We start from the raw sequence: 16,333 nt of genomic DNA, 5'->3' as shown, positions 1-16,333 counted from the left end.
ACTAAACCCCAAGTTTTTGCCAGAAAAACAATATGATGAACAATGGGGCTGCATATGAATGGAACAGAACGTGGGGCTCACATTTTATTTCTCAAGCCTTTGTTTCTGCGCAAATCTTTAAGTCCTTCATACTCTCTCACACTTCCTTTTCCCTTCTTCTTTCAGATTATTTTCCCAGTTCTCACTGTCCAAATTAGTCTCCCTCTTGCCCCTTTTTTTGGCTTGTTCAGCCCCATTTCCCCCCTCATCTGATCCTTTCCCGTCTATCCTCTTTTATATTTTGCCTATCTCTGGCAATCGCCATAATTACACTTGTACCACTGCCTCCATTTTCCATTGTGGTAATAATCTGATATTCTTTTTGTTGGGATAAATGTTGGAGAAGACCTGTGAGCGGAATGGATACAGTTCATAAGAATCCAATTCTATTTGAAAAAATTCTGTTTCATCAAAGTTCTATTTCATTATTTTTTTAATCAGGCAAGCTTGAAATAAATATTTGTCCCTCAGGCTTGTGAACCTAATAGAAACACTATGAACAGCTGTGTATACAGAGCTAAGGGTCCCGGTGGGATAATCTCTAGATTTAGTGAAGATCTAGACATGGATATGTCGCCATTCAACCAACGGAATGTGGGTTCCAATTTCTAGGCAGGTTCTGGACTATTTTGTGGCATATTGCCAAGAAGCTCTAATTAATTCCCAAAAGGGCCAAAAAAAATTATAGCATACAGTCCTTCGATGCACTGCCCTAATAGCATCTGAAATTAATTTGATGGTCTTATTTGTCTAACATGTTCCACAAAGACTCAGAATCACAGGTGCCCCATAGTACAGAATTAGGTTGACGGTTTGCATTTATTACAACTTGGTATACGGGAAGGATTATGATGTTAATATGCCACAGTGATGTTTATTTGGTTTTGCATGAAGTTAACATGAGACGATTTCTTGAAAGTCATCCTTCTGACTGAACTATTTGTTAAGCTGGCAATTAAGGTGCATTACATTTGTGGTAGTAGGGAGCAGCAGCAGCAGCAGCATTGCAAGCTGCGATCAAGACAAGGCTCTGTAAGGTAAGAGGGAGTGTGAAAGAAGGAAAGTGAGGGATAAGTGTATGTAGGGGTTAGAGTGTGTATGTGAGTGTATATGTATGGTGTGAGTGTGCCTGTTAGTGTATGCATGCACAATTATATGGTGTATACTGCATGATAGAGTGCACTTGGTAGTGTATTACCGTATTGGCTCGAATATAGGCCGCACTTTTTTCCCCCACTTTAAGTCTTTAAAGTGGGGGTGCGGCCTATATTCGGGGTCTAGCGCCCAGGCAGGCAGCATCCGCTGAGTGCCGGCACCGGAAGTTGTATACGCGTATTGCGTAGATGTCCCCCGCCGGCCCTGCAAGACACCCGGGAGTCTGCTCCGGTAAATCGGGGGGGGGGGGCAGAGGAGGACACTCCGGGGGGGGGGACAGTGGTAGCATATCTCGGGGGGGGAGGAGGACAGTGGTAGCATATCTCGGGGAGGGAGGACAGTGGTAGCATATCTCGGGGAGGGAGGACAGTGGAAGCATATCTCGGGGGGGGGGGACAGAGTGGTAGCATGTTTTTTTGGTGCTTTTTTAAAGAAAAAAACTTTTTCTTTAAAAAAGCACCAAACTTTTAGGGGGCGGCCTATATACAGGGGCGGCCTATATCCGAGCCAATACGGTATATTAGTATCTCTGTATGTAACTGCACCCAGGTGTCACTTATGGGGTTGGGGTCAGGGCTCTGTGCGGGTCAGTCACGATCTTCCACACCAAAGTCATCCAACCATGTCTTTATGGACCTTGTTTTGTGCACTGGATCACTGCCATGCTGGAACAGAAAAAGACCTTCCCCAAACTGTTCCCACAAAGTTGGAAGCATAGCAATGCCCAAAATGGTATGCTGAAGGGGGACATATCAAGACATTTTGGACAATTCCAAATGTTCTACTGGATGAATGGGCAAAAATTCCCAAACAAATATAAATTCTAGAGCAAAAAAATATTTTATTTATTCCATATAAAAATTATTTGTAAAAAGATTCCAATATATTTTGTTCTATTTGCAGAACAGAACTTTTTATTTTATACCCGTGCTTTATACTGACTAGTAGTAGTAGCAGCACGTATTTTATTATATGGTGCACTTTTCAAGTAAGTTTTAGCACAGCAAAAGTAACTGCAAGTAATAATCTTAGATATTTTACATTTTTAAAATGTAAGTACTTTTGTTAATAAGAAATAGTTAAATTATAGGATATTTAGAAAAAATATATACTGTTGTTCAATAGGCTGGAATGAGTTATTAAAATGACATGCGTTAACATTGAACTGAAAATTGGAGTTGCAGTGGTTTTCTATTTGACTTCTTTGACACGAATGTAGTTTAGACATGCAATCGGCAAACTCTAATTAGATTTGTCTAAACAGCTAGCAATTGTTTTGTGGTTGTACCCTGGGAGTTAAATACCTTCCTAATGGACCTGATTTTTTTTTTCACTTTCATGACAAGTGTGGTTCTTAAATGGGTCATTGAATCAAACCAACGTATCTCGTTGATGATGCTCTCATTGCCGACCACCAGGTGGCATAAGGCCAGCAACGACTCTCTAGGTGAGAACTGACTATTTCTCGGAATTACATCATTTAAAGCAATCCACAGGTTCCGAAATCAGGTCCTCCTGCCCCATCCATTAGTGTATTATCACTTCCGTAAATCCTATGTGCATATTTTTCTCCAAATACCCCATGGGGGTCGGTGAACACATGAAATACACGACTCATGTTTCTATGAAAGGAGAGCTGCATGGAGAAACCTAAATTCCCAACTGACAACCGTTCATATCCTTGTCACAGTATCATGACTCTAAAGGCCACATCAATCACGCCTGCCAATACACCCTCTGTGTTGCCTTTCCTTGGTCGTATGATGGGGTATTAGGGGAACGGGGCATTTGTGCTGTAGGAACAACTGTACACCTATACGGTATTTATGATGGGAAAACACCTGTAAGGGATAGTGATATCGTTAGTGAATGGGGTTTTCTCTTAACGATATTGTGGTTCTTTACTTTAAATTCAGATCAAAGACATGATCCAGTGTTGCAGGTTAGTGTAACATCGCGACCCCCGTCCCATGCAAACTGTGTTGACGGCTCACAACCTCCGTGAATGTACCCTGTCAAGTTAACATGAACCTGACAGACGCTAACTAATAAATAATAATCACATACGTTACTATTAGCAGATATTATAGTTTCAAAGTGCCTACTTGTGCACCCAGGAGCCCAGGGCCGGCCCGACAATGGAGCCGAGTGGGGCAAGCCCTTTTTTTTTAAAAGCGAAAGAGAGAGAAAGGGGCGCCGAGTGGTTTTCGCTTACCAAGCTGTCAGTACCCGCTCGGCGCCCCTCTCTCTCTCCTCTACGGCGAGTCTTCCTGTTCGGTCTCGGTGCCGGCTTGTAAAGATTTCCGACGCTCAGCATTACAAGCCGGCACAGAGACCGAACAGGGAGACTCGCCGCAGGACTGCCATAAGGACCTGAGACCACCCAGCAATACAGGGGCTGCAATATCTCACAGATTAGAATATACATTATGATGTTCTTTTTAGGGCTGAAACAACTAATCGATAAAATCGATAATAATCGATAATGAAAATCGTTGTCAACGATTTTCATTATCGATTAATCGAATCGATTTTTATCGATTATAAAAATTATAATCCGACCTCAAACGGAGATCGGATTATAACACTAGAATCCTGATCCCCCGCAACGCTGCAGGGGACCTGGATTCCCCTCACTGTCGGCCGGTCTCTCACTTCCGTCTCTCTCCCCCTCCCATACACCCCTCTGACTCCTCCCCCCTCCCATACATCACTCTGCCTCTCTACCCGGCTCCGTTACTGACAGGAACTTTCACTGCAGCTTCATAGAAGCCTCAGCGTAAGTGAAGGGCAGTAACGGAGGCTGGCTGTGCGCATCGTGCAGACCCCCACCGGCTGACAGAGAATCATCCTCTCTGTCAGCCGGTGGGGGTCTGCATCGCACAGACAGCCTCCGTTACTCACCTTCACTTACGCTGAGGCTTCTATGAAGCTGCAGTGAAAGTTCCTGTCAGTAACGGAGCCGGGTAGAGAGGCAGAGCGGTGTATGGGAGGGGGAGGAGTCAGAGGGGTGTATGGGAGCCACCCTCCCATACACCACTCTGGCTCCTCCCCCTCCCATACGGCACTCTGCCTCTCTACCCGGCTCCCTGGTGTCTTGTGAACCTCCGTTGCTGACAGGAGGCAGAGTGGAGTATGGGAGGGGGGAGGAGGCAGAGTGGAGTATGGGAGGGGGGAGGAGGCAAAGTGTTATATGGGAGGGGGAGGAGGCAGAGTGGTGTATGGGAGGGGGGAGGAGCCAGAGTGGTGTATGGGAGGGGGAGGAGCCAGAGTGGAGTATGGGAGGGGGAGGCAAAGTGGTGTATGGGAGGGGGAGGAGGCAAAGTGATGTATGGGAGGGGGGAGGAGCCAGACTGGTGTATGGGAGGGGGAGGAGCCAGAGTGGTGTATGGGTGAGTTATAGTGGTGTATGGGGGGTATTATGAATTTCAGGGCATATAGGGGGTATAAGGCATATCGATATTAGGCATATCAGGGGGGCATAAAACATATCTGGGGGTAAAAGGTATATCAGGGGGCTCAGTGGCATATCACTGGCATATAAGAGGTATAAGGCATATATGGGGGCAGAGTGGCAAGCTGGGGGTCAGATGTGCATAACCGGGGGCAGTTTGGTAAATAAAAAAAAATTTAAACAACGCTTTTTTCTCATAGTTTTTATTAAATATGAAAAATAGTTAACATATGAATTAATATTTACTAATAACTTTGTATTAAAACCTAGTTTGAGAAACACTGTGTTTGGGTTCTTGTAGCTTTTATTATTATGTCAGTAAAATAAGAAGGTAAATAGAGAGAGAGAGAGAGGCCATTGCAATAAAGAGATGAAAGTGTAAATTGTACGTTTTTTATTACATTATTTTAATTTTAAAAAAAAAATTGAATTTTTTTATCCGATGAATCGATTAATCGAAAAAATAATCGGCCAACTAATCGATTATTAAAATAATCGTTAGTTGCAGCCCTAGTTCTTTTATATACAAATTAAACCAAATGATATTTATAGTATTCTTCCCATTAACATTAATGGGACACTAACTGTATTTTGGGTCTTACGGTTATGTGACTAGTACTCTGACATATAGATTGGCTGCGGGTTATATGAGTAGTATGGGAAATGGATACCCACCCCTGACCTAAAGTCTAATCGTTTGCCGATCTGTGTGGTCTTGCAAGTTTCTGTATCACCACTGATCAGCGTGTACATGCTGAACGAATACAAAATAAACCAATAATGCAAATTGTACCATCCAGTATTTGGGATAATAAATATTTTCAGGGCTGTGTTTATTTTCACAGCTATTATTTCCATTCTTTTAGGATAACCTTCAAACATTTTAAACTGATTGTTGAATCCCTTTCCTATTATGCGTTAACCCGTATTTTTCTTCCCTTTCAGCTTTAAGTGGGTTCAGAAACAGTTTAGTGGTGTGATTATGTCGGAAATATATAATGCATTGGGGGTTGTAGTGAATGGCATTTGACTCTCGTATAAAAGTATATGTTTCAGATTCTTCTTTAGAACATCTGCTATTTTTCTTAACTTACACTGGACCATCTGGCCAAACAGTATGGTGGGCGACTGTTTGCCACGCTCAATATTACTTAAATAACTAGAGATCCGCCGTGCTCTAGATCTCTTTAGCAAACATCTTAAATCCTCGTAAAATGATTTGGATCATGTCCTCAGCTGCAGTGGTAAAAATAGTGAGAGCAAAGCTACTCTTGGCTCATATTCACATAGATGTGCCATAACACTGTCATCTGCCATCTGTGTTATATCAGCTGTGAGCGAGCGTGACATTAAAACAAGGTTATAGCTTCAAATGTTCAGTCTGTGACCGTACAAATAACCATTGGCTTTACAAAAGAAGCACCCCTTATGTTTCAAATTCAAAATTTCACCTTGATCAGTAGAACCCAACTAAGGCTGTTGCAGCCAACAGCACCCAAAACATGTAGCCTTCAACTTCAGTATACTCACTCATAGTATATGCACCATATTTGAAATATTAAGTCTCATAAAGCCAATGGAATTTCTATATGTACAATCCCTTGCGGCCACACTTGTCTACCTGTTGTGTGTATATATATATATATATATATATATATATATATATATATATATATATATATGAAGTTAAACTCATATTGAGACATAATGTCCTTATATTCTGCCCTGTAAATTGGTGTTTATTTATTTTTGGAATGGGTGCCAAGCTTACTTTTAGCACAGAGTCCTGAATAAACTTAGCTAAGTTTTATGTCAAGACTTCCTTCCAAACTTATAATTAACCCCATCACATTAATCTTCTCTAGAAATGCACATGAGCGATGAACATACCCTCAGATATCCGGAAACATTCCACAGAATTACTAGGAAACTTCTTAAATTATCAGTACAGTACTGACCCTTGGGTAATCCTCCCAAAAGTCATAGGGCAGCCCTATGATCCATCACAGTCTCCTCCTGGTTCATTATCCGCAAAACCAAAGCATTGCTTAAAAAAAACATATATTCAAGGTTTTTTTCCCATTATATTTTTTAAACAAATTTAGCTCAGATGTTCAAATGAAATAATAGGAAAAAGGCAAATCTACATCTCAGTGAAGCCCCAAAAGCTGATTTTTAGCTTTTGTTGAACTACGAATCCAATGACCCTTATGTCACTTTGTCATTACACGTTGACCCCAAATAGGATCATATCAACAAGAGGGCAAGTTGCATAATCGGTTATAAAATACATAAATGTAGCATTCTGAGATAAGTGAAATAAAAGACATTTACATATTCTATAAACAGACAAAAAAAAATTTCAGACAGGTTGTCTTTGATACATAACATTGTTTTCGGTTGGATACTATTATCACGACCAGATCTGTTTTGTGACTGGGAACTAAGTCTCATTTCGAGCATTTCCTGTGCAGAAAGCTGCTTGAATACGAAGGAGAGAGTGACTGGGGCAAAGATTATCGGAGGGCAAACCTCAATTAGGTTTCTGGACCCTGCCCAATATGGAACAAATATTAACAACTCAAAAGTGCGCCTGAATCAATTAAAACGTGTTCTTTTTTCAGTTAGTTTAAATGGTACTTTGTTTAAAAGTGTTCCTATAGAAAGCTAAAATGTGTGGCACAGGGGACCAGGATTTTGATCAATTTTTTGTTCTCCAAACCAAACCTTACCAAGGATGCCTGAACCTATCAACAACAATCAGCAACTTAATAAGAATTAAAGGGACAGTCCAGGGCCCCAGGATCCTCAACAATCATATAGACTTCTATATTATCATATGGACTTCACCTGGAATGCTCAGAGAGCACTAGGTAGATCACGTGATGGGAGAAGTGTTTAGCCAGATAGCAGGGAGGTGGGCAAATGCATATGGGGGGCTTCAGCAGAATCATTTAAAGCATTTGGGGGGGCACTATGAAAATTTAAAGGGACCACTCAGCTAGAATTTTTTTTTCCCCTGGTTAGTGCAAAATTGGAAAGAGCCACAACTGGGTTTTTTTGGCCTTCTTTTAGATCAACAGCAAGAACTAAATAGATATGGGAAAGGCTGAGCTTGATGGACGCATGTCTTTTTTCAGCCTATGTAACTATGTAACTGGAGTGTTCCCTTAACATAATGATGACGAATAAGAGAACTTACGGTGCAGCCTTAATGGTTTACACATAATATGAGTCATTACTTATCTTGATCAGTTACGCCACTATAGTGGTGATTTCTAATGTGTTGGATTTTTGGAAAGTGATAGTAATATAACATGACATTGTGCCAATAAACATGTTGCTCAATTTTCCACTACTGCCCAAGTGCAGTAGAGCATCGATATAGATGTAGATACACTTCATTAAAGATGTTTGCATGTGTTTAAACATTTTCCTATTATATATATATATAATTTTCCTATACAGCGTTTTTTTTTTAATCTTAGCCTCCAAGTAAAACCCTCTTTTCTGGATTTTCCGCTTTCATATCAGCCTAAACCTTTTCTTTCTAGTAAGTTACCTGGATAAACCATCTTACAAGTGCTAAAAGGTTCAATTTGGTTCTGGATGAGACACATTACATACTTCATCACACCTCCCGTCCCTACTGCTCAAGCTGATGTCTCCAGCAAAGGTGGGATGCACATGGACCCATTGTTAATATCATCAGGAAGGGTATATCTTGTTCTCCTTGAATAACTCTTAGAATATTTTTTTAACCATGTGAAAGCCTGTGACATTAACCTTGTGAATGAGTTTAAGTTGTTAAAAGACATTCCTGTGTCTCTTGTAAGTAACCTGCTTGTTACCCAGCAGGTGAAATCCCCGCTACCACCCATAGAGGGCGCGTGTGAGTTGCAGCTCAGTGAAAGTCAAGTTTACTTGTCTGAAAGTGACGCAAAATCTGTCTTAAAGAGCCCTTTGGCAGTAGATTTATCTGCAAATCAGACCATGTGAGGGGGTTTGGTGTACAAAAGCTGAGCAGGATGCTGAGCCTTACACTTAACAGCTGAGATCTCATCGAGCAGGTGATGAGAGGGTAAGAAGTCCCCAGTCAAGAAGACTATTGATACATCCAGGCTTTACAACACTGAACAGGTACTTATACTATTATCACAGCATGTAACTTCACCCACTTCTTACAAGCAGCATGTTGTGTAACTGCGTGTTCTTTTTGTGTTATAAAACTATTAGAATGTTTGTTTCAAAGCCATGATCTGCACATTGTGACACAGAACTCTTTTTGGGGATATTTTGTGTTATAATCATTATATAATGTGTGTCTTAAAGCTCAGTTTCTGGTGCTGCAGGCATTTATTTTTTTCTCCTGGCTGCATTTGGGGCAAATAAAAGTTTTTTAGTTTTGTTACAGCTTGGCAGAAAATGACACATTCTGGGGATTGTGTTTTCTGGATAATAGAAAGGGCAGCTAGAAGCAGCTACTGAAGCTCATCTTATAAACACACCAGGATGAGCTGGAAAAGTGGACTTTACTTTGTCCTGATTTGCCCCAAATATTTCATTATTACATGTCATATAAAACATGGGAGATTAATCATCAATTGTTAACCGAAAGGTTAAATGAAGCTATTAGATACGGTGCTATGAACAGAAATCTATATTTACCCTGCAGATGGTTTGTTTGAATTAAATAACAAATATACGGTATATGTTTTCCATATTCAATAACTTTTTGGTTTCTCCAGGGGGTTCCTTATATCATAGTTACATGGTAGGGGTAACTAGAATAACTTCTATCAAATGTCTGTTTTCCAGTAGCTGCAGGGTAGAGGGGATTAATGATTAAATGTGGAGAATTATGAGAATTATGGCTGAGAAGTTGTCTTCTCTCTTATCGTACAGGGTGCTAAGTAGATCCAAAAAGGGTAAAATCTCTCTTTGAGTAGAAAGGATAGAAGTGCTGTATCTCATATAACTGATTAATATGGATGAATAGAAATAGCTTCTAATCAGTTTTTTTCTAGAAGCCAAAGTTTCTATTTTTACTATTGACTATTACTATTGATTTATGGGCTATGTTTAATTTCTTTTTATAGACTGTGTAGAGCTGTATCTCCCATTAAATAAACTCTATATTAAATAAAACAGCACTCCTATACAGCAATGATATACATACCTGGGAATGAGTATATTCTCTGGGTCATGCCTTCTGGATCACCTTCATATTTTACTCTGATTTAATGATATATGGGAATCACTGTTTGTACATCACACACTGTTTAGTATATCACACTTGAAATTCCTAGGGGTAACATAATTTAGAATAGTTTCTCATCCTGATAAGTATTTTTATTCCATAAGGAATGTCAATTCAATCATTTGGTTGCTGCGATTAGAGTCACTATAAAATATTATTTTCAATGGAATATTAAAAGGTTATTTGCGTCGTCTCATGGTCAACTAAGTTAGAAAGTTTCCATAAGTACTAGACTATAAGGTAATATTTTGTCATTTGTCAGGGGTTACCGTGGTGATATGATGAATCAATTGGAACCTTTATTATAAAAACATGTTGGAAACATTAGAGAGTAAGATAAGATCTCCCCACATCTGTCCAGATCCACTGAGCAGATGTGCTTTACTACAGCACAGAATTGGCACACGATGATGATGATGATAATAAAAAGGACACATAACATGTTTTCTATGAAATCCATATATCTATGTGTGTTGGATATTTCATTTTGTTAACTATTTACACACTGCATTCCACTGATTGATAACACTAAATGTTTTTGTTATGTTTTTGATGTTTTCTTTTGTAGTCCTTGATTTGTTTTGGTGATTTCAATACATATATATATTTTTTTTTACTACTTACCATCTAATCACACAGTAGCTCATCTAAGCTGATTTTAGATGGTTTGAGATGTCTTTAACCTATTAAATGACCAAGATAGCACACTGGGATTGTGCTAGATTTCAAGATTTAATAAAATATGAAAAACCAAAAAATCCTGAAATGTTGAATTAATGAAGTCATCATACTTGTCATCCATGTGTTGATAAAGAGTCCCGTTTTCCAATGGTTCCATTGGAGAGTAGACCACATAATCTATAGGGAGTTATACAACTGATTCTGGTGCACAGCTTAAAAAGTGGTCTTCTCGCCATGGCAACCAATGAAAAGCTCCAGTAAGATCCGTTGGTTGCTTAGTAACAGAAGCACTTTTGAAAAATTTGCACCAGAATCACCTTACTTATACAGAACAACCATTGGATCAATTCTTGCATTTTGTTGTATCCTTTCAGCAATGTTTAACGTAAAGTACAAAAACATCAACTTTAAATGCAGAATTTGAATAGTAAGAATTCTAATTACATTATATTCGATGCCTGTATATTGTCTGGGTAGGACAAAAGAGATTAAAGGCGGATTGATGGGGTATATATGTGTCCCTCTAAATAGTATTTCCGCTATGAAAATATTAGATTAGCAAAGGCTAGTCAGCATACGTAATTCAATAAACTTTGTTGTAACCAATGGCTTTTTCTTGTATAATTTATTATATGACTTGCCGGTAAATTTTATATTGTTCACTAGTAACATAAAAATGTTATGTCACGGCAGATACGAACCCATCTAGTCTGCTGGTTTTCCTGATGTAAGGACTCTTAATCAGTCCTTGGTCTTGTTTTAAATTCAGGATCACTTTATGCCTATTTCATGCATGTTTAACTTTGTCGTATTAGCCTCCACCACTTCTGCTGAGAGGCTGTTGCATTTAAATGCTAAATAAGCATGTTCCAATTTTCACAATTTGCTGATAAAACAGTAATTAAATGGAGCTATTAGACTTGCAGAATACACGTTATTCATGTCCTTCAAATATAGGTCAGCCACAGAAGCTTGTAATACCCTTGAAAGGTTTGGGTTGTATGTAATCTTGGAGAGAGAAATGGTCTTAGGTGCAATGTAAGAAAATGTTAAGGGTAAATTAAGGGATAGTTAAGTAAAATAGCAGAAGTGATAACCAAATGAACATCAAATACAATGTTAAATTCCCTCTCTGTATGTATTACTATCATGGCTGTGACAAGGGGTAGGTCTGCTAAACTGTTCTTACAGGAGAAGGTCTCTGTAGCTGGCCTTTTATAAAACATAGCGAAGTCCGGGAGTTGAGATGTTCATCTGTCCTGTAAACTCCCAGATGTATAATAAACGTGTGCGTGTCCTGGAAAAATGGCCAACGTGGTCACCCTACTTGCTGTTGCTTTGAATCATGTCTGCCCAGGGATGCCATGGCAGATATCCATAGTTATTATATGCATGTGATAAGCGTGTGGCTATTGCATGCAGTGAAATCTTGGCGAAGTGCTCGCATCTGTCACATATGATGGTTTAGCTAGCAGTCTAAGGGGGTTAAATTAGACATATAATTGCCCTTAAACTACTTTTTATCTTAACAGATTGTGTCCAAAGTCAAAAAATATTCCAATGGCCAACACAGCCTCTGACTACATGTTACAGAGTGTCATTAAAGATCCAAATGTGTTACCTATAGAGTATTATGAGATATATATATGTTGAGACTCAGATCCTAATCAGCCCTTGGTCTTGTTTTAAATTCAGGATAGCTTTATGCTGATCCCATATTTAAATTCCCTCACTAAATTATTACCACTTCTGCTGGGAGGTTGTTCCACTTATCTACCACCCTTTCAGAAAAGTTAAACTTCATATTCATTAACTATGTAAACCAAAGTGGCGTGACTCTCAGTGCTGTCCATTGTTAAAGCTATGCCCAATAAATCAGTGTAAAAAAATAGGGCTTTATTTGCAAAAAATAACGTGAATAGTAAAGTGCAACCCAGCTCTGGCATACACCAGTATCAAAAACACTAGAGCAGCATACATATCATGCAGCAAATATTTCTGTACAAAATTTAATAATTAATTATATTTAAGAGACTCATCATAAAATATTTTTTTCCTACTTTAGACTAGGAAAAAGACCAGGAAAAAGATATAAAGTTACATACGTTGATATGTATTCTAGGATCAAAGTCATACATGCATGACTTAGAACATACTAAACACACAGACATGAACCTGTTTATAGCTCTGGATGAAAGCAACATATAATAACGCACCGCAGGTTTATTCTCACACACTCTGGTGTAAAGTATACAACGCAGTGTTAAGCTCATACACCAGCTACAATACAATGCATGTTCAGACTCATCCGCATGATAATGTTCAACAGGTCTTAATTCGTTTCATGGACACTTCAGTGTAATCAGAGGTCAAAATGTTACTAAAGCTCTTTATTACCAACCATCCATACAAAATGAGAGGTTTTAATGAAGGAAAACAACGTCGCCATGTAAGAACAAAAGAACAAATTCAGGAAAACACTGATATCAGTAACATTGTAGATCCCACAGAAAGGTTTTTTAGAAAAGTTATGTTATAAAATAAAAAATAAAGATATACAGAACTAGGCAAACGTTTTAGACAGGTGTGAAAAAAATTCTGTAAAGTATGAATCCTTTAAAAAAAAGACATGTTAATAGTTTATTTTAACATTTAAGAAAATGCAGAGTGCGGAAACAGAAGAAAAATCTAAATCAAATCAATAATTATTGTGACCATCAATTGCCTTCTTTGTACACTGGGACACAGTTTTTTTAGGGTCGGCAGGGAGGTTGTCCCCAACATCTTGAAGAACTAACCACAGTTTGGATTTAGGCAGCTTCACTTGCTTCTCTCTCTTCATATAATCCCAGACTGACTCGATGATGTTGAAATCAGGGCTCTGTGGGAACCATACCATCACTTCCACGACTCCTTGTTGTTCTTTACGCTGAAGATAGTTCTTAATAACTTTGACTATATGTTTGGGGTCATTGTCATGCTGAAGAGTAAATTTTGGGCCAATCAGATGCCTACCTTACAGTATTGTATGATGGATAAGTATCTGTCTGTGCTTCTTAGCATTGAGGAGACTGTTAATTCTGACCAAATCCCCAACTCCATTTGCTGAAATGCAGCCCCAAACTTGCAAGGAAACCTTCACCATGCTTCACTGTTGCCTGCAAACATTCATTCTTGTACCGCTCTCCAGTCCTTTGGCGAACCGCCTTCTGCTGCAGCCAAATATTTCACATTTTGACGCATTATTCTGCACCCCAGTTCCCATGTTTTCATGAATAGTTGATTTGCTATTGTATGGCTTTTGGCTGCATGCTTTCCATGTAGACCACTGCTGAGCTGGTGGCACTGCTGGACGTCTTCTTATTGAGAAGGGAAGTAAACATGATGTGTCTTTCATCTGCTGCAATAATTTTCTTTGGCCGACCACTGCGTCTACGGCCCTTAACATTGTCCATTACCTGGTGCTTCTCCAAAAGGACAGAACATCTGGAAACCCCTGTCTGTCTTGAATTTTTGCCCAATAGAGACCTTGCTGATGCAGTATAACTACCGTGTGTCTTGTTGCTGAGCTCAGTCTTTCCATGGTGTATATCTTTTGACATTAAACTTTCTCCAGCAAACCTCACCTTGTTAGTGAGTTTAGCTGTTCCTCCTCACACAGCTGTATCCGTTTCAGTTAATGGTCGTGTTTCAACCTACATATAAAATTGATGATCATTAGCACCCGTTTAGTATAATTGTTTTAATCATACAACTAACAATATGCCTACAAAATTGTGTGCAAGTGTACCTAGGAGAATTGATGCTGTTTTAAAGACAAAGGGTGGTCACACAAAATATTGATTTGATTTAGATTTTTCTTCTGTTCACTCACTTTGCTAAATGTTTTGTTAAATGAAAACTATTTTTGAAAGCATTTTTGCTTTACGGAACTTTTTCACACCTGCCTAAAACCTTTGTATTGTATGTATGATATATATAAAGGAAAGTCAAATCACTCCTAATTGTTTTCTTGCCATGGTTCATTGGACTGGTAACATACTATGGGTAGAAAAAATGTCAAAAGAGGTTTGCACAAAAGAGCAGGCACTCTTTGGTATATATATATATATATATATATATATATATATATATATATATATATATATATATATATATGATACCAATGTGTAGTGTGGGTCCACCTACAGCTGTTGTGCGTGATTGCTAATAACTTGGTGTCAGTATTAACACTGAGACAGGGGACTGCTTTATTTCACCAAATAGATAATGGTGGATAATTGCTGTATGTGTTCCTTAATAGCAGGGAACTGTATTTTGTCATTCTGACACTTGTGGCAAGAAAAGAGTTCTCTGAGATTCTGCTCATTCAGTTGATATTTTCTAACTTGGTGCACCTTGACTCTACATGATCCAGTGTAATATTATTGCAGCTGATACTGACAAAAATGAATACTTTGAAATGATAAATAAAGACTTTCGGGCTCAATAGCCATAGAGAGCTTTGGTGTATCTGACAGTGAAGGGTGGTGAGTATGGATAGGCTCAAATAAAGTGCAGGAAAAAAGGAGCCGCCAGTAACCAAAAAGGACCCCTTATCTCTGAGAATATTTTCTGAATTTAGACTATGATGTCTGGCACCACTCAACAGTACGAGTACCATAGTTCAACTCTATCCCATCCAGATACAATAATTTAAAGTAAATATCTCAGTGGCTTTTAATCACCGCAAGTGGCACTGTTTTGGGCCATCAATGGCTTCGTAAAGGTCCTTTGAGGACCAAAATGTTACCACTTGTGTGACACCACGACACAGAGTGCCGAGTAAAAATTTTTATTTTGAATAATAATAAAGTACAACATGAACTTCATTCACATGTCATTCAAGTATAATGTGATATGTACAATTACACATTAGGTCAACCATGTGACTAGATAGTTTGTCAGTATTTTAAACACACTGAGTACCTCTCCTCGCCATTATAATGGAAATCTGATTTTCACTTTACCACTAACAGAGGTGCATTTTGAAACAGTGGCATATTATGGCCTAGGCTTACTAGTCCGAGGATGGCAGGTCTGGCAGAAGGTAAAAGCCCCGCTGTCATGCGACGGTGTTTTAAAAGAGCTTAAGCGCAATGGGAAATGACATCCTATCCCGCGACTCAGCAGTAAGGATTATGATTGTGGTCAGGCTGAGGGTAGCACCCAACATAAATATGTTGCTGCTTAAAACAAATTACAACATTTTTTAAAGCAATGAACACGCAAACCAAGAAGCTGGATCCTCAAGCACAAATCTAGTCCCCTCTCGCTACATCTTCAAACCCCCCCTGAGTTTTATAATTGTTATGAGGCTAAGTTTCATTCTAACTGGAGTCCAACTGGAGAATATTTACCTTGGAACTCAGGATCTACTCATGGGACTCTGGGTGTAACTGATTGCCAGGCATTTTGATCTCTGGGTGGTGTCCCACTCCCTACCCCAGTCCTGGAAATCCATTGGAACTCTTAGGGCCACACAAGGACCTCCTTGCTCCCTTGTGCCTAGACTGATACCAACTCTTTGAGAAGGATATAACGTATGTCAAGGTTGTTGGTTACACGTGCAGAGGAAATTTGCCTCACATTTCAGCCCTGGACTGCCATTGTAGCAGGATCAGACTGATTGTTGATAAAGATTTCTTTCTCTGTAATGGCACACAAGAGCTAAAATGTGTGGTGCAGTGGCTGTGCGTCATCTG

The 16,333-nt window shown here is 39.1% G+C and overlaps 1 protein-coding gene across 1 annotated transcript in view; it reads left to right on the top strand.

The window, feature by feature from the left end:
• The first annotated feature begins 6,528 nt into the window (after positions 1-6,528).
• LOC149286084 (sodium-dependent serotonin transporter-like) overlaps positions 6,529-16,333 on the top strand; it is a 35,026-nt gene continuing 25,221 nt past the window's right edge. Inside the window, exons 1-2 of the mRNA XM_089494420.1 lie at positions 6,529-6,612; positions 8,507-8,643. Of these exons, the coding sequence (XP_089350546.1) occupies positions 6,529-6,612; positions 8,507-8,643 (221 nt within the window). The remainder of the gene's footprint in view (positions 6,613-8,506; positions 8,644-16,333) is intronic.

The sequence above is a fragment of the Sceloporus occidentalis genome, unplaced genomic scaffold, assembly GCF_023333645.1.
Source record: "Sceloporus occidentalis isolate IW3139 unplaced genomic scaffold, rSceOcc1.0.p SCAF_72, whole genome shotgun sequence".
NCBI classification, from domain to species: Eukaryota; Metazoa; Chordata; class Lepidosauria; order Squamata; family Phrynosomatidae; genus Sceloporus; species Sceloporus occidentalis.
Note: the sequence above shows the minus strand (reverse complement) of the source record. Positions and strands in the feature narration are given on the sequence as shown.